We start from the raw sequence: 27511 nt of genomic DNA on the forward strand, positions 1-27511 counted from the left end.
AAGAAGAGAGTCAAATTTGCAGAAGAATGTTTTTGCATAAGTAAACATGGATAAACTCACATAAAATTAAATATGCATTCATGCTTACACATTCATATACCTCCATTAAAACCAGTTGGGCCAAGTTATATCCTTATCTCATAATTACACACACACACACACACACACACACACACACACACACACATCTATACTTACAAATACATTTGGAACAAAAAATCAAGCAACAGCACGGAATGAACTCATTCATTCTGGATGAAAAATGAGCTCCAATCTTTATTGCATAGAGAAAGAAAAGCTTCTTCAAGTTTGTTGCTAAATGAATTTAACCCAAGTCCATAGCAGAACGCTTTGTCCTCTTTAGTACAACTAAGCTTGACTTGCTATTAAGAAAATACCTCTGCCATCCGAAGTTCTTCAGGTGAGAATTCTTTGTTTAACTCTGTACCCCATTTTTTAATAGGGTTGTTTGGTTTTCTGGAGTCTAACTTCTTGAGTTCTTTATATATATTGGATATTAGCCCTCTATCTGATGTAGGATTGGTGAAGATCTTTTCCCAATTTGCTGGTTGTCGATTTGTCCTTTTGATGGTGTCCTTTGCCAACTCCAACAGAGTTAAACAAAGATTTCTCACCTGAAGAACTTCAGATGGCAGAGAAGCATCTTAAAAAATGCTCAACTTCATTAGTCATTAGGGAAATGCAAATCAAAACAACCCTGAGATTTCACCTTACACCAGTCAGAATGGCTAAGATTAAAATTTCAGGAGACAGCAGGTGTTGGAGAGGGTGTGGAGAAAAAGGAACACAACTCCACTGCTGGTGGGGTTGCAAATTGGTACAACCACTCTGGAAATCAGTCTGGCAGTTCCTCCGAAAACTGGGCAACCCATTGCCAGAAGATCCTGCTATACCACTCCTGGGCATATACCCAGAGGATTCCCCACCATGTAATAAGGATACATGCTCTACTATGTTCATAGCAGCCCTATTTGTAATCGCCAGATGCTGGAAAGAACCCAGGTATCCCTCAACAGAAGAGTGGATGCAAAAAATGTGATATATCTACACAGTGGAGTACTATTCAGCCATTAGAAACAATGAATTCATGAAATTCTTAGGCAAATGGATGGAGCTAGAAAACATCATACTAAGTGAGGTAACCCAGACTCAAAAGGTGACTCATGGTATGCACTCACTAATATGTGGATATTAACCTAGAAAACTGGAATACCCAAAACATAATCCATACATCAAATGAGGTACAAGAAGAAAGGAGGAGTGGCCCCTTGTTCTGGAAAGACTCAGTGAAGCAGTACAGGGCAAAACCAGAACGGGGAAGTGGGAAGGGGTGGGTGGGAGGACAGGGGGAGAGAATGGGGCTTATGGGACTTTCGGAGAGTGGGGAGCTAGAAAAGGGGAAATCACTTGAAATGTAAATAAAAAATATATCGAATAAAAAAATCAATAAAAAGGAGAGAAAAACATAAAAAAAAAGAAAGAAAATACCTGTTCTATCCTGTGGTAAGGGGGGTCTTACCTGCTCCTTCAACTCTCTCTGTAGTTTCTTCTTTTTGCCTCTTTCTCTCTGCATTGTGCATATTGCTCTTATTTTACAAAGTTGCCTTATATTTAAGATATTAAACTGTGCATTCTCCTTCTAATCTTGCTCCCTCCTCCTGCTCTGATGTAACAATGCTCTTACTTTCAATGTGTTTGTTACTTTTTATTTCACTCACTTTTTTATTAGATATTTTCTTTATTCACATTTCAAATGTTATCCTTTCTCCTCATTCCCCCTCCAAAAAGCCCCTATCCCATCCCTCCTCCACCTGCTTACTACCCCACCCACACCGGCTTCCCTATCCTGGCATTCCCCATCACTGGGGCGTGGAGCCTTCACAGGACCCAGGGCCTCTACTCTCATTGAGGTCTGACAGGGCCATCCCCTTCAACATATGTGGCTGGAGCCATGGGTCCCTCCATGTGTACTCTTTGATTGGTGGTTTAGTCCCTGGGAGTTCTGGGGTGCGGCTTGGTTCATATTTTTGTTCCTCCTACGATGCTGCAAGATCCTTCAGCTCCCTGGGTCCTTTCTCTAGCTCCTCCATGGGGGACCCTGTGCTTAGTTCATTAGTTGGCTGTGAGTATCCAATTCTGTATTTGTCAGGCACCTACAGAGCCTCTCAGGAGACAGCCATATCATCTTCCTTTCAGGAAGCACTTGCTGACATCCACAATAGTGACTGTATGAGGGATGGATCCCCAGGTAGGGCAGTCTCTGGATGGCCTTCTCTTCAGTCTCTGCTCCACATTTTGTCTCTGTATCTCCACCTGTGGGTATTTAGTTCCCCCTTCTAAGAAGTACTGAAGTCTTCCTTCTTCTTGAGCTTCATTTGCTTTATGAATTCTATCTTGGGTGTTCCAAGCTTCTGGGCTAATATCCACTTTTTAGTGAGTGCATGCCATGTGTGTTCTTTTGTGACTGGATTACCTCACTCAGGATGATATTTTCTAGTTCCATCCATTTGCCTAAGAATTCCATGAATTTGTTGTTTTTAATAACTGAGTAGTATTCCCTTAGGCAAATATCATCTACAAATAGTGATATTTTGATGTCTTCCATTCCAATTTGTTTGCCTTTTACCTTCATTTATTGTATAATTGCTTTTGCTAGGTCTTTAAGAACTATATTGAACAGGTAGGGAGAGAATGGACAGCCTTGTCTATTTCTTGATTTTAGAGGGATTGCTTCAAGTTTCTCTCCATTTAGTTTGATGTTGGCTACTGCTTTGCTGTGTATTGCTTTTCTATTATCAGGTATGGTCCTTGAATTTCTGATCTTTCCAAGACTTTTATCTTAAAGGGTATTGGATTTTGTCAAATACTTTCTCTTCATCTAATGAAATGGTCATGTGATTTTTTGCTTTGACTTTTTTTATATAGTGGATTACGTGTATCATGAAGGGGTGATGGATTTTTTCAAATACTTTCTCAGCATCTAATGAAGTGATAATGTTTTTTTCCTTTGAGTTCCTTCATATAGTGGATTACATTGATAGATTTCTGTATATTGAACCATCCCTGCATCCCTTTGATGAAGCCTACTTGACCATGGTGGATGATTGCTTTGATGTTTACTTGGATTCTAAAAGGAAAACTCCAAAACAAGGAAGGTACCTTCACCAATGAGAAAAGAAGATAAGAGTTATCTCAGAACAAAATAATCAAAAGGAGAGAATCACATGCATATAATGCCACCTACAACAACAAACATAACAGGAACTAAAATATTCCATCCTTAGTATTTCTCAATATCAACAGGCTCAATTCCCCAATAAACAGACATATTCTAACAGACTGGATATGCAAACAGGATCTAGCATTTTGCTGCATATAAGAAACACACCCCCAATGACAAAGGTAAACATTACCTCAGAGTTAAAGGCTTGAAGCAATTTTTCCAAGCAAACAGTCACAAAAACAAACAGGAGTTATTATTCTAATAGCTAATAAAATAGACTTTCAACCAAAAATTTTCAAGGGAGATGGCAAACGGCACTTCATATTAATCAAAGGAAAAATCAACCAATAGAAAGTCTCACTTCTGAATATCTGTGCCACAAATGTAAGGGTATCCACATTCATAAGGGGTGACTTTAATGAAGCTGAAAACACACCTTGAATCACACACAGTAATAGTGGAAGACCTCAACACCCCACTCTCACCAAAGGACAGATCATGGAAACAGAAACTAAACAGAGACACAGTGACACTAATACGGGTTATGACTCAAAGACATCTAACAAATATATAGAGAAAACATTTTACACTAAAACAAAAGAATATACCTTCTTCTCCATACCTTATATTACCTTTTCTAAAATTAGTCATATACTCAGTTACAAAACAAGCTTCAACAGGTACAAGAAGATTGAAATAATCCCGTGCATTTTATGAGATTACCACAGATTAAGGCTAGATTTCAAAAACAACACAAAACCTCCCAGAAAACCCATGTACATTTGGAAATTGAACAACTCTCTATTCAATGATAACTTCGTCAGGGAAGAAGTAAAGAAAGAAATGAATAACATTTTAGATTTCAATGAAAATGAAGGCACAACAACCCAAACTTATGAGTCAGTGAAAGCAGGGCAAAGAGGAAAATTCATAGCACTTAAGGCCCTAGTAAAGAAACTGGGGATATCCTACACTAACACACTAGCAGCACACTTAAAAGCCATAGAACATAAAGAAACAAACACACCCAAGAGGAGCAGAGGGTAGGAAATTGTCAAGCTCCGAACCAAAATCAAAAAAAATAGAAACAAAGAGAATAATACAAATAAAGAAACCAAAAGCTGTTCCTTTAAAAAAATCAACATTATAGATAAACCCCCTAGCCAAACTAACTAAAGGGCCCAGAGACAGAATCTAAATGAACAAAATAAATTAAAAAGGGGACATAAGAACAGAGGCCGAAAAATTAAAAAATAAAAAATCATATAATTGTACAAAAGCCTATACTCAGCAAAACTGGAAAATCTAAATGAAATGGATGATTCCCTAGACAGATACCATGTACCAAAATAAAATTGGGATGAGGTACACCATCAAATCACATATCATTTAAGGAAATTGAAAAATTAAACTTCCTGAGTCTGGAGGCCTCTGGCAGTAGCCCTCAGATCTCTCTGCTTCCAGATCCAGATCAGCCTGGGCGGCAACACCTCATTTCCAGGTCCTGTAAGAGGCAAGAGGGGCTTCCGGGCGGCCAGCGGGGAGAAGTCAGTGTGCTCTGGTGAATCCAGGGAGCCCGAGAAGGAGCCTTCAGGTGCCTGCTTTGGGATCTGAACAGCCTGGGCCACAGCACTCGGTCTCCAGGAAGTGCGTGAGACCTGGTGTGCACCCAGAGGCAGTCTGGGAGCTCACAGCACAGCTTGCTCCTGTGACACAGAGCTTAGGCTCCAGTTCAGAGGCCTCTGGCAGGAGCACTCAGACCTCTCCGCTTCCGGATCCAGATCACCCTGGGCAGCAACACCACATCTCCAGGTCCTGCAAGAGGCAAGAGGGGCTTCCAGGCCCCCAGCGGGGAGAAGTCGGTGTGCTCCTGTGAATCCAGCAGGCCCCAGCGGGAGCCTTCAGGTGTCTGCTTCAGGATCTGAACAGCCTGGGCATCAGCACCCTGTCTCCAGGCAGTGCAGGAGGTAAGCTGTTCACCAGAGGCCACCTGGGAAGGGGCAGCTTGCACTGGTGAGTCCAGCATTGACAAGATAAACTAACACCAGTGAGAACTAGATGGCAAAAGGCAAACGCAAGAACACCACTAAGAGAAATCAAGGCAATATGGCAACATCTGAACCCAATTCTCCTTTACCAGCATGGCCTGGATACCACATCACACCAGTAAAACAAGATTTGGATTTAAAATCACTGGTCATGATGCTGGTACAGGAACACATGGAGGACATACTTAAAGAAATTCAGGAGAAAATGGATCAAAATTTAGAAGTCCTTGCAAGGGAAACACAAAAATCATTGAAAGAAATCCAGGAGAATACAAAAGCCAACAAAGAGGAAACGCAAAAAACACTTAAAGAAATACAGGAGAACTTTGGTCAACAGGCTGAGGTCATGAAAGAGGAAACACAAAAATCTCTTAAAGAATTACAGGAAAGCACAAACAAGCAAGTGAAGGAGCTAAGAAAAACCATCCAGGATCTAAAATCAGAAGTAGAAACAATTATGAAAACTCAAAGGGAGACAATTTTGGAGATAGAAAGCCTTGGGAAGAAATCAGGGGACATAGATGCAAATATCAACAACAGAATACAAGAGATAGAGGAAAGAATCTCAGATGCTGAAGATACCACAGAAACCATGGACACAACAGTTAAAAAAAATGCAAAATGCAAAAAGCTTGTAACCCAAAATATCCAGAAAATCCAGGACACAATGAGAAGACCAAACCTAAGGATTATAGGCATAGATGAGAGTGAAGATTTACAACTTAAAGGGCCAGCAAATATCTTCAATAAAATTATGGAAGAAAACTTCCCTAACCTAAAGAGAGATATGCCCATGAATATACAAGAAGCCTACAGAAATCCAAACAGACTGGACCATAACAGAAATACTTCCTGTCACATAATAATCAAAACATCATATGTACTAAACAAAGAAAGAATATTAAAGGCAGTAAGAGAAAAAGGCCAAGTAACATATAAAGGAAGACCTATCAGAATCACAGCAGACTTTTCATCTGAGACTATAAAGGCTAGAAGATCCTGGGCAGATCTCATGCAGACCCTAAGAGAACACAAATGCCAGCCAAAACTACTATATCCAGCAAAACTCTCAATCACCGTAGATGGAAAACTAAGATATTCCATGACAAAACCAAGTTTACCCAATATCTATCCACAAACCCAGCCCTACAAAGGATAATAGGAGGAAAACACCAATACAAGGAGGGAAACTTCACCCTGGAAAAAGCAAGATAGTAACCTTTCATCAAACCCAAAAAGGTTAACCAATCAAATTTAAAAAATAACGTCAAAAATGACAAGAAGTAACATTCACTATTCCTTAATATCTCTTAACATCAATGGACTCAATGCCCCAATAAAAAGACATAGACTAACTGGCTGGATACGTAAACAGGACCCTACATTTTGCTGCTTACAGGAAACATATCTAAGGGTCAAAGACAAGCACTACCTTAGAGTAAAAGGCTGAAAGACAATTTTACAAGCAAATGGTCTCAGGAAACAAGCTGGAGTAGCCATTTTAATATCAGATAAAATTGACTTTCAACCCACAGTCATCAAAAGAGACTCTGAGGGACACTTCTTGCTGGTCAAAGGAAAAATACAACAAGAAGAACTCTCAATCCTGAACATCTATGCTCCAAATGCAAGGGCACCCTCTTTCGAAAAAGAAGCTTTATTAAAGCTCAATGCACACATTGCACCTAACACAATAATTGTGGGTGACTTCAACAGTGTACTTTCCTCAATGGACCAATCAGGAAAACAGAAACTAAACAGGGACATAATGAAACTAATTGAAGTTTTGGACCAATTAGATTTAACAGATATATATAGAACATTCTATCCTAAAGCAAAAAAATATACCTTTTTCTCAGCACCTCATGGTACCTTCTCCAAAATCGACCATATAATTGGTCACAAGAAAGACCTCAACAAATATAAGAAGATCGAACTAATCCCATGCCTTCTATCAGATCACTATGGAGTAAAAGTGGTCTTCAATAGCAACAAAAACAACAGAAAACCCACATACACATGGGAACTGAACAATATTCTACTCAATGATACCTTGGTCAAGGAAGAAATGAAGAAAGAAATTAAAGACTTTTTAGAACACAATGAAAATGAAAACACAACATACCCAAATCTATGGTACACAATGAAAGCAGTGCTAAGAGGAAAACTCATAGCCCTGAGTGCCTCCAAAAAGAAAATGGAGAGAGCATACATTACCAGCTTAATGACACACCTGAAAGCCCTGGAACAAAACGAAGCTATTTCACCCAGGAGGAGTAGAAGGCAGGAAATCATCAAACTCAGGGCCGAAATCAATCAAGTAGAAACAAAGAGAACCATACAAAGAATCAACAAAACCAGGAGCTGGTTCTTTGAGAAAATCAACAAGATAGATAAACCCTTAGCCAGACTGACCAAAGGGCACAGAGAACGTATCCAAATTAACAAACTTAGAAATGAAAAGGGAGATATAACAACGGAAACTGAGAAAATCCAAAAAATCATCAGATCCTACTACAAGAGTCTGTACTCAACGCAACTGGAGAATCTGGAGGAAATGGACAATTTCCTTGACAGATACCAAATACCAAAATTAAATCAGGACCAAATAGATCATCTAAACAGTCCCATAAAGCCTAAAGAAATAGAAGGAGTCATAGAAAGTCTTCCAACCAAAAAAAGCACAGGACCAGATGGTTTCAGTGCAGAATTCTATCAGACCTTCAAAGAAGACTTAACAGCAATACTCTTCAAACTATTCCAAAAAATAGAAACAGAAGGAAAACTACCCAATTCCTTCTATGAAGCCACAATTACGCTGATACCAAAACCACACAAAGATCCAACAAAGAAAGAGAACTTCAGACCAATTTTTTTTTATGAACATCGATGCAAAAATACTCAATAAAATTCTTGCCAACCGAATCCAAGAACACATCAAAACAATCATCCACTATGATCAAGTAGGCTTTATCCCGGGAATGCAGGGTTGGTTCAATATACGGAAATCCATCAATGCAATCCACTACATAAACAAACTCAAAGAAAAAAAGCACATGGTCATTTCATTGGATCTGTATGACAAGAACTTCAAGACTCTGAAGAAGGAAATGGAAGAAGACCTCAAAAAATGGGAAAACCTCCCATGCTCATGGATCAGTAGGATCAATATAGTTAAAATGGCCTTTTTGCCAAAAGCAATATACAGATTCAATGCAATACCCATCAAAATCCCAACTCAATTCTTCACAGAGTTAGAAAGAGCAATTATCAAATTCATCTGGAATAACAAAAATCCCAGGATAGCTAAAACTATTCTCAGCAACAAAAGAAATTCTGGGGGAATCAGTATCCCTGTCCTCAAGCAATACTACAGAGCAATAGTGTTAAAAATTGCATGGTATTGGTACAGTGACAGGCAGGCGTATCAATGGAACAGGATTGAAGATCCAGAAATGAACCCACACACCTATGGCCACTTGATCCTCAACAAGGAGGCTGAAAACATCCAATGGAAAAAAGATAGCCTTTTCAACAAATAGTGCTGGTTCAACGGGAGGTCAGCATGCAGAAGAATGCGAATTGATCCATCCTTGTCTCCTTGTACTAAGCTCAAATCCAAATGGATCAAGGACATCCACATAAAGCCAGATACTCTGAAGCTAATAGAAAAGTAACTGGGGAAGACCCTTGAGAACATCGGTACAGGCGGAAAGTTTCTGAACAGAATACCAATAGCGTATGCTCTAAGAGCAAGAATTGACAAATGGCACCTCATAAAATTACAAAGTTTCTGTAAGGCAAAGGACACCATCAAGAGGACAAATCGGCAACCAACAAATTGGGAAAAGATCTTCACCAATCCTACATCAGATAGAGGGCTAATATCCAATATATATAAAGAACTCAAGAAGTTAGACTCCAGAAAACCAAACAACCCTATTAAAAAACGGGGTACAGAGTTAAACAAAGAATTCTCAACGGAAGAACTTCGGATGGCGGAGAAGCATCTTAAAAAATGCTCAACTTCATTAGTCATTAGGGAAATGCAAATCAAAACATCCCTGAGATTCCACCTTACACCAGTCAGAATGGCAAAGATTAAAAATTCAGGAGACAGCAGGTGTTGGAGAGGGTGTGGAGAAAGAGGAACACTCCTCCACTGCTGGTGGGGTTGCAAATTGGTACAACCCCTCTGGAAATCACTCTGGCGGTTCCTCTGAAAACTGGGCACCTCACTTCCAGAAGATCCTGCTATACCACTCCTGGGCATATACCCAGAGGATTCCTGACCATGTAATAAGGATACATGCTCTACTATGTTCATAGCAGCCCTATTTATAATTGCCAGATGCTGGAAAGAACCCAGATATCCCTCAACAGAAGAGTGGATGCAAAAGATATGGTATATCTACACAATGGAGAACTATTCAGCCATTAGAAACAATGAATTCATGAAATTCTTAGGCAAATGGATGGCGCTAGAGAACATCATACTAAGTGAGGTAACCCAGACTCAAAAGGTGAATCATGGTATGCACTCACTAATAAGTGGATATTAACCTAGAAAATTGGAATACCCAAAACATAATCCACACATCAAATGAGGTACAAGAAGAAAGGAAGAGTGGCCCCCTGTTCTGGAAAGACTCAGTGAAGCAGTATTGGGCAAAACCAGAATGGGGAAGTGGGAAGGGGTTGGTGGGAGGACAGGGGGAGAGAAGGGGGCTTGCAGGACTTTCGGGAGTGGGGGGCTAGAAAAGGGGAAATCACTTGAAATGCAAATAAATTATATCGAATAAAAAAATTAAAAAAAAAGAAAAGGGGAAATCATTTAAAATGTAAATAAAAATATATCAAATAAAAAAAAAACTTAAAAAAAAATTAAATTTCCCAACCAAAAACCGCTCAGGGCCCAGATGGCTTTAGTGTAGAATTCTACCACACTTTCAAAGAAGAGATAAAAATAATGCTCCTGAAATTATTTCTTAAGGCAAACGCAGAAAAAAACACAACCTTGTTCATTTTATGATTCCATAATTACTCTGATACCTAAACCACACAGAGACCCAAAAAAGAAAGACAACTTCAGTCCAATTTCCCTTATGAATGTCAATGAAAAAATACTCAATATAATTCTAGGAAACTGAATACAAGAACACAGGATGAAAGGTTGATTCAATATGTGAAAATACATTAACCTAATCAAGTATATAAGCAATCTAAATGAAAAAAAATCACATGTTCATCTCATCAGATGTTGAAAAAGCATTTGACAAAATCAACACAACCTCATGTTAAAATAATGGAGAGAACCGGAATTCAAGGCACATACCTAAACAAAATAAATGTAACATATAGCAAACCAACCGCCAATATCAAATTAATGGAGAGAAATATGAAGCAATTCCAACATAATCAGGAATAGGACAATGATGCCAATCTCCCCATATCTATTTAATATAGTAATTGAAGGTATAGCCCGAGAACTACAACAACAAAAGGAAATCAAAGGGATACAAATTGGCAAGAATTCAAGGTATCACTATTTGCAAATGATATGATAGTATATGTAAACATCCACAAAACTTCTACCTGAGAACTAGTACAACTTATAACCAACTTTAGCAAAGTGTCCAGATACAAAATTAACTCCAAAAAATCAGTATCCTTCCTTTAGACAAATGATCAACGGGCTGAAAAAGAAATAATCAAAATAATGCCCTTCACGATCGTCACAAATTATATAAAATATCTTAGTCTAACTCTAACCAAACAAGTCAAAGATTTGTATGTCCAGAACTTCTAGTCTTTCATGAAGGAAATCTAAAAAGACCTCAGAAAATGGAGTCATCCCCCATGCTCATGGATTGATAGTTTAAACAAAGTAAAAATGGCCATTCTACCAAAAGTATTGTAAAGGTTCATTTCAATCCACATCAAAATTCAAACAAAATTCATCAAAGACATGGAAATAGCAATTCTAAATTTCATATGGAAAAACAAACCTGCCAGGATAGCAAAAACAATTCTTAACAATAAAAGAATGTGTGGGGCAATCACTACCCATGATCTAAAACTATACTACAGATCAATAGTGATAAAAACTGCATGGTATTGGTACATCACAGACAGGTTGATCAATGAAACAGAATGGAAAACTAAGAAATATAACTACACACTTATGCACACTTCATCTTTGACAAAGAAGTAAAAAATATACAATGGATAAAGGAAAGCATCTTTAATAAATTGTGCTGGTCTAACTGGAAGTTGGTATGTAGAAAGATGAACGTACATACATATTTGTCACATTACACAAAGCTCAACTACAAGTGGATCAAGGACCTCAACATGAAACTAGATACACAGAATCTGATATAAGAGAAAGTGGAAAAGATCCTCAAACACATTGGCGCAGAACAAAATTTCCTAAACAGAACTCCAATGGTTCAGGTTCTAAGATCAAGAATTGATAAATGGGACCTAATGAAACTGAAAAACCTCTGCACGTCAAAGTACATAGTCAATAGGAAAAATCAGAAACCTACAAATTGGGGGAAAAAATCTTCACTAACTCCAAATCTGATAGAGGGCTAATATCCAAAATATATAAAGAACTCAAGAAACTAACTTCCAACAAAACCAAACAACCCAATAAAAAAACTCGGGTATAGAAGTAAAGAGAGAATTTACAACAGAGGAATCTTGAATGACAGATAAGCACTTAAACAAAAATTCAAATTCCTTAGTGATCAGGGAAATTCAAATTTTAATGGCCTTGCAATTCTACCTTACACCATTCACAAAGGCTAGGAAAAAAACTCAGTGGACAGTACCTCTTGGTGAGGATTTGGAGAGAGAGGAACACTCCTGGTTGCTGGTGGGCTTGCAAACTGAAAGAACTACTCTGGAAATCAATCTGGAGGTTCCTCAGAAAATTGGAAATAGATGTACCTGAAGACACAGTTATCCTACTCCTGGGCATATACTCTAAAGGAACCTGACTATGCCACAGGGCACGGGCGTCACTGTGTTCATAGTACCCTTATTTCTGATAGCCAGAAGCTTGAACCAACACAGATGTCCTACACCTACAGAATAGAAACAGAAAATACGGTTCATTTACACAATGGAATACTCTTCAGCTATTAAGAATGAGGGCATCATGAGTTTTGCAAGCAAATGAATGGAACAGGGAAATATCATGTTGAGTGAGGTATCTCATACCCCAAAGGACATGAATGACATGTACTCACTAATAAGCAGATATTAGCCAAAAATATACAGAATTCCCAGGATACAATCCAGAGAACTCAAGTTTAAGAAGCCAAAGGGCCCAAGTGAAGATGCTTCATTTTCATTTTTATTTTATTTTATTTTTTGAGACAGGGTTTCTCTGTGTAGCCCTGGCTGTCCTGGAACTCACTCTGTAGACCAGGCTGGCCTCGAACTAAGAAATCTGCCTGCCTCTGCCTCTGCCTCTGCCTCCCAAGTGCTGGGATTACAGGCGTGCGCCACCACCGCCTGACTTAAGATGCTTCATTTTCACTCAGGAGGGAGAAGAAACAGAGGACAGAGGGACAAAGTGAACTGGGTAGAAGAGATGGGGGTGTGTTCAGGTAAAAGGGAAACATGATCAGATATTGTGGGGGTGAGAGGAGTGGTAGTGAAGCCCAGAGGGCCATCATAATAAATGGAAATATGCAATCTCAGGAGTTAGGAGGTTGGGAGACCCTCTAAAACATACCAGAGACGTGGTATGAGCGAATCTCAAGACACAAAGGAAAGGACCTTAGATGAAATGTCCAAAAGTGAGGAGAGGGAAGTTGTAGATTCTACCACTGGGGGGCTGGAGAGATGGCTCAGTGGTTAAGAGCACTGACTGTTCTTCTGACAGTCCTGAGTTCAAATCCCAGCAACCACATGGTGGCTCACAACCATTCAAAATGAGATCCAGCGTCCTCTTCTGGTGTGTCTGAAGACAGCTATAGTGTACTTACATATAATAAATAAATAAATCTTTAAAAAAAAAAGACTCTACCTCTGGTAGAAATACAGGGATCAAGTGGAGGCATAGGGTTGCTGTCCCACAGTGAAAAATGCTGACCCAGGATTGTTCCTGTCTGAAAGAACTGCAGGACAAACAATGGAGAAGAGATTGAGAGAAAGAAGGTCCCGTGACAAGTCCAAATTGGACCCCATCTGAAGGGGAGGCTCCAAGCCTGACACTATTATTGATCCTAAGATGTAGCTGAATTAGGCAAAGGCTGGAATAATTGAAGAGGAGTGCGACCCATAGAAGACCAGTTGTCTCAATAACCCTGGATGCTCAAGATCTCTCAGACAATGAACTGCCAACCAGGTATCATACACTAGCTGGCCCAAGGCCCCTCACACACACACAGACACACACACACACACACACACACACACACACACACACACGAAGACTCACTGAAATGGCCTCACTGAGAGTAGACGCACCTATCACTTGAGAGACTTGAGGTCCCAGGAAAGGCATAGGCCTGGTGGTGTGTGGTGGGGGGTGGGGGTGTTAGAGGTTAGGCCATTCCCTTGGAGACTGTGGTGGAGGAATGGGGTGAGGACATGTCAGAGGGCAGAGTGGGAAAGGGATAGAGACTGAACTGTAAAAATAAATTGGGGATTAGTAATAATACTGATATTAATAAATAAAAAATATGAAGTACCATTGGTAGCTTTACCACTAGAACAAATAATCACAAAGAGACTTACTAAGTACAATTTCTAATTATATCATAAAACAGATATGAGACTGAGTCTCAACCTTTCTAGGACATCTGTTAAGTATCATGAAACTCTACAGTCCATAAAGACCCTTAACTGTAAATATCTCTGTTTACAATTAAAATAATTAATATAAAAAAGAATTCTTTTAGTCTCCTTTCCTTAGGTTGATTTGCCTTATCCTACTTCAGTGAGATGGGCTTTTTTTCTTATATGATTTGCTAGTATGTTTTGTTTTTATCTTACGGAATCCTATTCTTTTCTAATGAGAAACAGAAATGGACTAGATCCAGAAGGGATGAGAGTAGAGAGAAACTGGGAAGATTACAGTGAGATAAAACTGTAATCACGATATTTTGTTTAAGAAAAGAATCAATTTATTTTTAATTTTTTTTATTCGGTATATTTTTTATTTACATTTCAAACGATTTCCCCTTTCCTAGCCCCCACCACTCCCAAAAAATCCCGTAAGCCCCCTTCTCTCCCTCTGTCCTCCCACCCACCCCTTCCCACTTCCCCGTTCTGGTTTTGCTGAACACTGCTTCATTGAGTCTTTCCAGAACAAGGGGCCATTCTTCCTTTCTTCTTGTACCTCATTTGATGTGTAGATTATGTTTTGGGTAACCCAGGTTTCTAGGTTAATATCCACTTATTAGTGAGTGCATACCATGATTCATCTTTTGAGTCTGGGTTACCTCACTTAGTATGATGTTCTCTAGGTCCATCCATTTGCCTAAGAATTTCATGAATTCATTGTTTCTAATGGCTGAAAGAATCAATTTTTAACAAAAGGGATAAGTTGCCCATGGTTGGTGAATATGTGAGTTGGTAATAAATCTTTAAACTGAATTAAAGTACAGTAAAGAAATGAGTCCATGGTTATTAAGCTATTAATAGCAGTCTTTGGTTCAGAGAGAATAAAAAATATCCCCCTAAAAGATTTAGACTGCCAAAGCTGCTGATGGTTATCTAGACAAGTAGCTTTTAGTTGAAGATAGATAATTTTGGCTTCAAGGAAGATTTTATCAGTAGAAAAGGAAAAACATAAGGAGAAGAAGAAGAGAGGAAAGAGTGAAGGAAGGAAGGAAGGAAGAAGGAGGGAAGAAAACGAGAGTATACTGGAGTTAGTTTATTTTTTCTTGAAAGAAAAGAAAGATGCCTTTGAAGTTCTGAAATTACTATAAATTCAGTGAGAGCAGTGATTCTCAACCCTTGAGTCATGTCCCTTCTGTGTTCACAGGACTCTTCACAAGAGTCACCAAATACCTTTGAATCAAGAGATAATTATTTAATGATTCATAATGGTAGCAGAATTATTGTAATGAATTATCCATGAAAATAATATTATTATTGGAGTAACCAGAATATTTGGGAATATATTAAAGGGTCACAGAGTTATAGAGCTTGTGAACCACAGATTTAAGATGGTCAAGCAAATTTTAATTCATGTTAGGAACAAACCATTACCTTTATGAGTTTTGGGCAAGTGGTCTACTAACTTAGTCTGAAAAATGGGGGTTACATGCCCACATTTTGAATAGATTTTAAAAGTAAAGAATTCTATGTGCTAAAAATTATGCATAATTTTAGAGCACATTGTTTGTTTGCAAAGACTCAGGATTTAATCCACTGTTATCCTTATATGGTGTCAAGAAATAATTTTAGATTTTGAGATACACAAAATTTTCAAAATGTGTTGGGAAGTGTTTAAAGGACACTTTTCATAAGTTTGGATAAGAAGGTAGAGAATAATGGTTAGAGTGATGTCACAATTAACTTATGGTTCCAGAGGAACAAGAATTTTATTGGTCAATATAATCATGTTACACATTGCACATAATGTGAAGCAGTGTCAGGGATTCGCCCACATGATGCTGACCTCAGACTCAGAGAACTAATTGCTTATTTAGCAGGAGAAACATGAAGAATGGGTCACATTTAGCTATGCCATGGTTTCTGCTGATTGCTGTTTCAGGACTTCAGCTGAAATAAGAACAGTACTGAAAGAATTGAAAATGTGAAAATTTATGAGGAATATTGTGGTATGAAGTTTTATGTGGCAGTCAAACTGTGTGAAATTCATGACATGTGAAATTGTTAGAAATCAATGCCACCAGAAAGACATTGCATAGTCAGCACTGGGAGAAATGAAAAGGTCCTTTAAGGAAAAAACACCCCTGGTTGAAGTAATTAATATGATTTAGAAATAAGAATTTAGAGAAAAAGCCCCAGGACCATAACATGATTTGATGAATAGAGTGTCCTTATTGCAAAATGTGACAGATTTCAAGAGGAAAAATTAATATTTTATGTCAGTCTAAACAATGAAAGCCCATGCTATCATATCTCAATGTTATGATTGTTTTCAAAAGGTTTTCTAAAGTTATATTACAAATGTTTACTTATTTTAGGTACTGGAAATGCACTAGTTCAACTTCAGAAAATCGATTACTTACTTCATCATGGGGTTCCAGGGAATTAAGCTCAGAACATAAGGTTTGGTGAGAAGAAACAATACCCACAAAGCCATCACAGGAAAAAAAAACATTTGATGGTCAGAACTGTAGAGATCCAGTGAAATTCAGTTTAGATGAAGAATCATGTGAACTATGTTTTAAGTAAATATTTGCCCCTGTGGTGTCTTTCATCCCTGTTATGAGGAAGTGTGTTTAATTCTGGCCTAAACAAAACAATGTAGCACTTAGGGACAAAGATTACAATTAGAATGCTTGCACTGGAAGCCAGGATAGAGAACATTTCCATAGCTACTCTGACCTTCCCAGTGGTGCTGTGGTAGACAAGGAGGAACATGACCCATACACTGCAGAACACAAGCATGCTGAAAGCCATGGACTTGGATTCATTAAATGTGTCAGGAAGGTTCCTGGACAAGAAAGCCATGAGGTAACTACCCAAGGCCATGACTCCCAGGTAGGCCAGAGCACAGTGGAAGGCAACAGCTGAGCCCTTGTTGCAAAGAATGATGATGTGTCCCTGTTCAGAGTGAGCATCCATGTCAATAAATGGAGGGGATGTACCCAGCCATATGCCAGAGAGAAGTACTTGTATCAGAGTGCAAGCTGGAATGACACACTTTGGGACCTGTGATATCTGCAACCATCTGATCTTTCTTCCTGGAGCTGTAATCTTGAAGGCCATAACTACAGTGATGGTTTTGGCCAACACAGTGGATAGAGTCACAGTGAACAGAAGTCCTAACTCGTTCTGTTGCAGGATGCATGTGGCTGTGTGTGGAAGACCAAGGAAGAGCAATGGACAGAGGAAACAGAGGGTCAGAGTGATGAGCAGGATGTAACTGAGAGATCTGTTATTGGCCTTCACTACTGGAGTGTCTCTGTGGTTTACAAAAACCCCAATAACAAGAGCTGTGAGAGTAGAAAATCCAAGGGACACGAGTGTGAGTCCCTTCCCCAAGGGATCATCATAGGCCAGAAAGGTGACAGTTTTCTCCAGGCAGTGTGTCTTCTCTGCATTTGCATAATGAGTTTCTGGACAGTGCACACACTGATCCATACCTGGTGGAAATGAAGTTGATCATGAATGCAGAGTCAAGTTTCCCTTTAACCTACTACATTTTATGCTTCAAACTCATTGGATTGTTATTACAACCATGTTCCCTTTTCACTTTTGGTATAGAGATATGAGTATTCTAAAGTGAATAATCACACAAGTTAAGGTTTATACTCCTTTCCAAAAACCCCATGAAGAGTATCCTTTTCTAGAGAAAAGGGTATTTTTCACATTATACATTATAAATATATCACTGAGGAAACTATGCAGGAACTGGAGGGAGGATAAGGAGGTAAGAACTGAAGGTGACTCCACTGGAGTGTGGTGCTGCCTGCCCTGCCTCTACTATTTTCCCTGACCTGCTTTGTTATGTAGCTTGTGATCACCTCCTTAGAGCTGCACCAACCCAGTGAGGCAGCGCAGCCCACAGCAACCACTAAACATGAGTATGTACAAAGATTTTCAATTGTGGTTTTTCTTTTATTACATAAATCTTGATTGTGTCAAATTGACAATGAAAAAACCCATAAAATCTTATACCTAGAGCCTATTTATTTTAATTGTATATTGAAGTACTCTTATTTTTAGCTTTTTACCTCTCTTTTATTTATATTTTGTAATACAGTTGAAGCACATATTTTCAAACTAGAAAATACCAAATTACATTGCAATAACTAATTCAATTTTTATGCCAGTTCTCAAAAATATTTCTAAATTTCCAATAGAAGATGCGAATTCAATTTTGAAATTGACATTTTTCATTGAATTTCTTATGTAAAATATTTTTTTAGTCTGGGATATATGACACAAATTCATTTTTATTTATAAATTTCTTTCAGTTTGAAAATGTTTTCTTCTCATGTGATCTTGGTTGGAAATTACTAAATATGTCTTCAAAGCATTCCTTATCTTTCCCCAGCCCCTTTCATTTTTGATGGAAGGAAGTTCTCACAGGTATTATAGTGAATATATGGATGTTTGAGAAAAGTTACGAGGCCTTTTCTCTTTTAACTACTACTGGGTTCGTGATGAAATTAAGGGTAGTGTAGGGGATGTAAGTTCCTTTTCATATTGAGATAATTTCGTGGCTATTAGTTTACTGTTTTGGAAAACTTTTTGAAACATTTCCAGGAAAAGAACTACTTAATAGTTAAATTTATGTTTTCTTTGTTCCTCCAGAATAGATTTTAAGAACTAAATCTTTGTGAATAAAACTCAGAGGAGAAAAATAAATGCTCCTAATATTATTTAATCACATATTTCTTGTCACAAATAACTTTCTGTATTTTTGTAAAGGCTTTATTTCAAAAACTATTTTAGTTTCACTTTTCCTTAAAAGATACAGAAAGACTACATTTACTTCTTTTTACACTCAGTTCTGTATTTGTGTATCTTTCTTACGCTTTCTTAAACTCTCCTGTCAAATAGTTAACATTTTCTCAATGTGACTATTCACGCTAATGTAACACTTTTACATAAATCTGTTCTGCTGTGTTGTTAGATTATGTTTGTTGCTGTGTTATACTAGCTTTTAATATTGTATCTTATAAACAATATTCATTAATTTATGGCAACTGATCTATAAGACAAAATTTATTTCGTATAAGGTGTATGGTTTGTCTTGAAATATATGTTTATTATATTTCCCTGTATTCAACTTCCTTTGATCAGTAATTTCTTTAACTTTTGAGTGTTCAACATATATGTAGCTGTATTTTTAATCAATACAATATGATACTGTGATGTAGGTCTAAACCTATATTCTATTCCATCCCTCCAAATGTACATATCTCTAAAGTGTCTGAACTTCAGTCTGTAATAAAAAAAGCATTTTGGGGAGACAGTTGAAGTGGTCCTTCTACAACCACATTAAATCCGTAAGTGAAATTTATATGTCTTCAATCTGCATACAGGAACTATAACCGAATTAACAGGCAATTAGGTAGTCTATATGTAGCAGAGAAATACCTTATATAAAATATTTTACAGTCAAATAATGGAAATTAATAGATGAGGAAATATAATTATCCAGAAATCTGCACCAGACTTCTATTCTCCCACTACCTCTCTGCCCAGGTTCATCAAGCCTGTTGATCCAGAACCAAAACATTTAGATTTCTTTCCTTCTCTAATCGTCCCTGCCCAAAGAACTTTGTCAGGCATGGCTCTGAGGAGATCGTCCCTGCCAGATATAAAATTTTCTGCCAAGTCTCTTGCCATATTTTTAAGACCTGCTATTCCAGAACCATATAACCCCAAAATATACACCAGGGGCCTATCACACCAAGATCACAGTGGTTAGGCATCATCAATAACAGGAACATGCAGTGACTAAAACATCTAGATGGCTGTAGGAGTTCTCTAGTGGAGTTTTTTGGGTCACTTAGGTAGACTATCATGTCATATGCAAATAATGATAGTTTGACTTCTTCCTTTCCAATTTGTATCCCTTTGACCTCCTTATGTTGTCGAATTATTTATTGTTTTATTTATGGTTTTATTATTAAAAAAAAAACATCTAGATGGCTAAAGGCATGGAACTAACTCAAACAACAAAATTCAAGAATATTATGACACCAACAGGGCAAACTTACTCTACAACAGCAAGCCCTGCAAATCTTAACACAACAGAACCATGGTGCCCTTAAATCCAGTCTTATGAGGATGATAGAGACCGTTAAAGAGGAAAGAATAAAATGCTTAAAAAAAAGGAAAACACAATCAGACAAATATAGGGATTTACAGAGGAAACAAATAAATCTCTTAAAGTAATAGCAGAAACTACAGTTAACCAGGGAAGTAAGTAAAGCTGTTCAGGAAATGAAAGTGGAAATAGAAGCCAGAATGAAAATAGAAACTGAGGGTAAACTGCAGATGGAAAACCTAAAGAAGCTTACAGAACAACAAATGCAAGGATCACCAATAAGATAAAAGGATGTAGGAGAGAATCTCAGGCATACAAAAATAGAAACTGGCACATCAGTAAAAAAAATGTTAACGCTAAAATATCCCTGAAACAAAACAGCCAAGAAATCTGGAATACAAAGAAAACAAGTAACCTTAGAATGATCGGAATAGTAGAAGGTAAAGAGTCCCAGATCCCAGGGTGAGAAAGTATTTTCAACAAAATTATATTAGAAAAAAAACACAATGTAAAGAGAGAAATACCTATAAACTTAAAAGATGCTTGTGTAACACAAAATAGAGTGGGCCAGAAAAGTCCTCCCTCAACAAAATAATGAAAATGCAGAATGTAGAGGACTAAGAAAGACTAAGCACTGAGGGAAAAGACCAGGTATCATTCCATGGCAGACCTGTTAGAATTGTGCATTTTCAATAGATTCTCTAAAAACTGAAGGGCCTGGACAGATATCTTAAAGCCTATGAAAACATCACACATGCCAACCTAGAGTCCTATAACCAGCAAAACTGTCAATCACAATAGATGGAGTAAACAACCATAATTCAAGACAAGTCTGGATTTAAACAATATCTATCCAAAAATCCATTCCTAAAACAAAATGCTAGAAGGAAAACTCCAACAGAAAGATGATAGCTAATTTGAATGAAACACAAGAAATAGGTAATTCCATACAAGGAAAATCAATTTAAACACGCACAAACCCATATACACACAACACCAACATCAAATAATAGGGATAAACAAACACTGACCATTAATATTTCTCACCATCTATGGATTCAATTTCTCAATAAATGACACAGACTAACAGAACAAGTACAAAAACAGGAACTATCTGTACTGGCTAGTTTTGTGTGTCAACCTGACACAGGTTGGACTTACCACAGAAACAGGTGCTTCATTTGGGAAAATGGCTCCATGAGATCCAGCTGTGGGGCATTTTCTCAATTAGTGATTACAGGGAAGGGCCCCTTGTCAGTGTTGCCATCCCTGGGCTGGTACTCTTGCTTTCCATAAGAAAGCAGGCCGAGAAAGCCAGGGATGTTAGCCCAAAAGTAACATCCTTCCATGGCCTCTGCATCAGCTCCTGCTTCCTGACCTGCTTGAGTTCCAGTCCTGACTTCCTTTAGTGATGAACAGCAGTGTGGAAGTGTAAGCTGAATAAACCTTTTCCTCCACAACTTCCTTGGTGGTCATGATGTTTGTGCAGGAATAGAAACCCTGACTAAGATGCTTTCATTTTGCTGTATAAAACAAACATTTCAGCAATACCAATAGACATTACCTTAGAGTAAGTTCTGAAAAAATTTTCCAGGACAAAAAACCCTAGAAGTAAGCTGAAATAATCATTCTTATACTTATTAAAATAAACTTCCAACTAAAATTAATAAAAGGAGATGGGAATGGATAATTCATACTCAGCAAAGGAAAAATCTACTAAGATGATATTTCAATTCTCAACATGCATGCCTTCAGTTCAAAGGCATGAACATTTGTAAACGAAACATTGATAAAGCTTGAACCACATGTCAAACTCTGATCATTACTAGTGGTTAATTTCAACACTCTGTTTTCACCAATTGACATGCTATTTAGTCAGAAACTAAACAGAAAAATAACAAAACTTACAGACATTATGAATCAAATGCACTTAAAAGGCATCTAGAGAATATTTCACACAAACACAAAAGAATATACTGTCTTCTCAGCACCTAATGGATTCTTCCCCCCAATATTTACCAGATAATCAGTCACAAAGCATCCTTCATGGATACAAGAAAATTGAAACATCATTTTTTTCTGTTATGAGAGAACCTTGGAGGAAATTTGGACTTCAACAACAGAAATACCATGAAACCTAAACACTCATGAAAACTGAAGAACTCATTAGTCAATGATCTCTGGATTAGGGGAGAAATAAAGAAATTTTTAGATTTCAATAAAAACAAAGCACAGCAAACCCAAATTCTTGGGAAACAGTAAAAATAGTGCTAAGAGGAAGGATCACTGCACTGAGTGTCTTTATAAAAATTTTAATTTGAAAATTCTCAAAAGAGTAATTTAAACATATATGTGAGAGCTCTAGAAAAAGGAAATAACAGGAAGAGGAGGCAAGAAGAGGAAATAATCAAATCAGGGCTCAAATCAATCAGTTAGAGCAAAAGGAATAAAATTAATCAATGAAGACAAGAACTAGTTCAGCGAGAAAATCAATAAGATAGACAAAATCTCACCATGTTAACTACTTAGCAATCGTATCAAAATAAATAAAACCCACACTTGAGAATTCTTTGTTTAGCTCTGTACCCCATTGTTAATAGGTTTCTTTTGTTCTCTGGAATCTAACTTCTTAAATTCTTTGTGTACATTGGATATTAGACCTCTACCGGATATACAGTTGGTAAAGATCTTTTCTCAATTTGTTGGTTGCCATTGTGTTTGTTCTATTGACAGTGTCCTTTGTCTTACAGAAACTTTGTAATTTTATGAAGTCCCATTTGCCAATTCTTTATCTTAGAGCATAAGTCATTGGTGCTCTGTTCAGTAAAATTTCCCCTGTGTCCATGTGCTCGAGGCTCTTCCACACTTCCTCTTCTATTAGTTTCAGTGGATCTGGTTTTATGTGGAGGTCCTTGATCCAATTGAACTTGAGCTTTGTACAAGGAGATAATAATGGATCAATTTGCATTCTTCTGTAAGCTGATCACCAGTTAAACCATAACCATTTGATGAAATGATAATCTTTTTCTCACTGGATGGTTTTACCTACTTTGTCAAACATCAAGTGACCATAGGTGTGTTGTTTCATTTCTGGGTCTTCAATTCCATTGCACTGATCTACCAGTCTGTCACTGTACCAGTTTACCATTCACTTTTTAAACACTGTTGCTCTGTAGTACAGTTTGAGGTCCAGGATCCTGGATTCCCACAGAAGTTCTTTTATTTTTGAGAATCGTTTTTACTATCCTGGGTTTTTTGTTATGCCAGATGAATTTGAGAATTGCTCTTTCTAACTCTGAAAAATTGAGTTGGAATTTGGATGGGGACGGCATTTAATCTGTATATTGCTTTTGACAAGATGGTCATTTTTACTATATTAATCCTGCCAATCCACAAGCATGGGAGATCTTTCCATCTTCTGAGGTCTTCTTCAATTTCTTTCTTCAGTGACTTGAAGTTCTTGTCATACAGATCTTTGACTTGTTTGGTTAGAGTCACATCAAGATACTTTATATTGTTGGTGATTACTGTGTAGGATGTTATTTTTGTAATTTCTTTCTCTTACTGAGAAACACCTAAAGAAATGTTCAAGATCCTTAGTCATCAGGGAAATGCAAATCAAAACAACCCTGAATTTCTGCCTCACCCCAGTAAGAATGGCTAAGATCAAAAACTCAAGTGACAGCAGGTGCTGGCAAGGATGTGGAGAAAGAAAACAACCCCCCCTCCATTGCTGGTGGGACTGCAAGCTGGTACAACCACTCTGAAGTCAGTTTGCTGTTTCCTCAGCAAATTGGACATAGTATTACCTGATGACCCAGCTTTACCACTGCTGGGCATATACCCAGATGATTCTCCAACATGTAATAAGGACACATGCTACACTATGTTCATAGCAGCCAGAAGCTGGGAAGAACCTACATGTTCCTCAACACTGGAATGGATACAGAAAATGTGGTACATTTACACAATGGAATACACTATTCAGCTATTAAAAACAATGAATTTATTAATTTTGAAATTCTTAGGGAAATGAATGGAAGCAGAAGATATCATCCGAAGTGAGATAACCCAATCACAAAAGAACACACATGGTATGTGCTCACTGATAAGTGGATATTAGCCTAGAAGCTCAGAATACCTAAGATACAATTCCCAGACCAAACAAAGCTCAAGAAGAAGGAACACCAAAGTATGAATGCTTTGGTCCTTCTTAGAAGAGGGCACAAAATGCCCATGGGAGGAGATAAAGAGACCAAGTGTGAGCAGAGCCTGAATGAAAGACCATCCAGAGACTGCCCCACAGTGAGATCAATCCCATATATAGTCACCAAACCCAATCACTATTGTGGATGCCAACAAGCACTTGCTGACAGTAGCCCGAAATAGCTGTCTCTTGAGAGGCTCTGCCAGTACCTGACAAATACAGAGGTGGATGATATCAGAAAACCACTGAACTGATCATAAGTTCTGCAATGGAAGACCTAGAGAAAGGTCCCAAGGAGCTGAAGGAACTTGTAGTCCCATAGAAGCAACAACAATATGAACCAACCAGAACCCCCCCAGAGCTCCCAGGGACTAAACCACCAACCAAAGAGTACACATGGAGGAACCCATGGTTCCCGCTTCGTATGTAGCAGAGGATGGCCTTGTTGGACATCAAAGGGAAGAGAATCCATTGGTCCTGAGAAGATTCGATGCTTCAGTATAGGGGAATGCCAGGACAAGGAAGCATGAGTGTGTAGGATGGTGAACTGGGGGAGGGGTGATGGAATAGGGCATTTTCAGAGGGGAAACGAGGAAAGGGGATAACATTTGAAATGTAAGTAAAGAAAATATCTGATCAAACATAAATAAATATATATAAATAAAAAAATTCAGAAATGAGGCAAAAACACACACAAGAAAAAAAAAAGTGTTAGTTTACTTCAAAGCTTATACTCCACAACACTGGAAAAGCTTAATGAACTGGCTGAATTTCTAAACAAATTCCATACTTACTAAAGTTAAATCAAGATCAGGTATCCTATATAAATATCTGTAAAACCCTAAAAAAAAAAAAAAAAAAAAAAAAAAAAGAGAAGCAGTCATGAAATGTCTCTTGATTAAAAATACCCTAGAAAATTGGAATACCCAAAACATAATCCACACATCAAATGATGTGCAAGAAGAATGTAGAAGTGGCCCCTAGTTCTGGAAAGACTCAGTGTAGCAGTATAGGGCAAAACCAGAACAGGGAAGTGGGAAGGGGTGTATGGGAGAACAGAGGGAGGGAAGAGGGCTTATGGGACTTTTGGGTAGTGGGGGAACAGAAAAGGGGAAATCATTTGAAATGTAAATAAAAAATATATCAAATAAAAAAAAATACTCAGGGCCAAGTGGTTTTATTTCAGAATTCTCCCAGACTTTTAAAGGAGAGCTAAAACCAATGCTTCACGGATTACTCCACCAAATAGAAGCAGGAGCACTGCCAAACTCATTTTATGAGTCCACGGTCAAACTGATACACAAATTTCACAGACTCAACAAACAAAAATAATTTCGGACCTATTTCACTTATGCATATTGATGCAGAAATACTAAAAACAATCTATAAAAATCAAAACTCACAAACCAATTCCAAGAACACATCAAAAATGTCATAAACCATAACTCAGTAGGATTCATCCCTGAGATCCAAAGATGGTTCAATACATGAAAATCCTTCTGCCTGATTCACCATATAAAAAAATTGAAGAAAAAAAACATATTGATCATCTCATTAAATGCTGAAGGAAACATTATGAAAATGTGATACCAATTCATTCACAGAAAGGAACCTCCTATCTTGACAGAGCACTGGAAATCCCAAAAAGCAGCAGAAAGTGTCAGATTCAGATATTTGTACCCAACCAATAGACAGAAGCAGCTGACCCCTATTGTTGAACTAGTGAAGGTTGAAAGAAGCTGAGGAGAAGAGCGATCCTGTAGGAGGACCAGCAGTCTCAATTAATCTGGACTTATGTGATCTTTCGATCACTGGACCACCAAACAGGCAGCATATACCAATTCCCGCACACATACAGTAGAGGACTGATGGGTCAGTGTTATGAGATGATGCACCTAACCATCAAGAGACTGGAGACCTCAGGGAGTTTAGAGGTCAGGCAGGGTGGGGGTCTGGACCTCCATGTGGAGACAGAGGATGTGAAGGAAGTATGAGATGTTGAACAGTTGGTGAGTCGATGGGGGTGAATAAAATATGGAGTGTAAAAAATTAATTAAAATAAAGAAAATGTGACATTAATTCATTTTTTAAGTGTTTGAAAATCAGGGATATATGTCAAAGATCTAAATTTTACACAAACAACATACAGAAAGCCAGTATCTAACATCAAATTAAATGGACAGAAACTTAGCTAATTCCACTAAGATCAGGGACAAGACAATGTTGCCCACTCTCACTAATCTATTCAATACAGAGGTTGAAGTAGTAGCTGGAACAGTCAGAGAACTAAAACAGATAAAGTGGCTACAAATTGGAAAGAAAGAAGTCAAAGTATTGCTTTTGACAGATGATATGATAATAAACATAAATAATTCCAAAAATTTCTACCAGAGAACACGTACAACTGATGAACACTCGGGGAGTAGGGGACCAGAAAAGGGGAAATCATTTGAAATGTAAATAAAAAATGTATCGAACAAAATTAATAAAATTAATAAAAAAGAAAAAAGAAATAATAATTAAAGAAATATTAAAAATCAGAAAAAAGTGGCTGAATACAAAATTAACATTAAAAATGCCATACTCCTTCTTTACACAAATGATAAATGAGCTGAGAAAGAAATTAGGGAAACAGGTTACTTTACAATATTTATAAATAATATAAATATCTTCATGTAATTCTAGCCATGCAACTGAAAACCTATAAGAAATTATCTTGAAATCACTGAAGAAAACATTGAGAAAGATATCAGAATATCCAAAGATCTCTCATGTCCTTGAAATCAAAATTAACATAATGTAAATGATTACCAAACCAAAAGTAACCTACGTATTCAATCCAATTCCCATAAAAATTTCAATACAATTCTTTACAGACCTTGAAATAGTAATCTTAACTTTATATGGAAACAAAATCCCAGCATCACTAAGGGAATCCTGAACTATAATAGAACTTTTGGAGGTAACCCCATCCTTGACCTTAAGCAATAGTAATAAAATCTGCATGATACTAGTCTAGGAACAAACAGATTGATCAATGGAATCAATCCTCAAAGCCACATGCCTAC

At 37.6% G+C, this 27511-nt stretch overlaps 1 protein-coding gene across 1 annotated transcript in view; it reads right to left on the reverse strand.

Annotated features, from left to right (window-relative positions):
* Positions 1-16668: 16668 nt before the first annotated feature.
* Positions 16669-27511, reverse strand: part of LOC127670980 (vomeronasal type-2 receptor 116-like) — a 37827-nt gene continuing 26984 nt past the window's right edge. Inside the window, exon 6 of the mRNA XM_052165607.1 lies at positions 16669-17597. Coding sequence (XP_052021567.1) covers positions 16669-17597 — 929 coding nt within the window. The remainder of the gene's footprint in view (positions 17598-27511) is intronic.

Source organism: Apodemus sylvaticus, chromosome 20, assembly GCF_947179515.1.
Source record: "Apodemus sylvaticus chromosome 20, mApoSyl1.1, whole genome shotgun sequence".
Lineage (NCBI taxonomy): Eukaryota > Metazoa > Chordata > Mammalia > Rodentia > Muridae > Apodemus > Apodemus sylvaticus.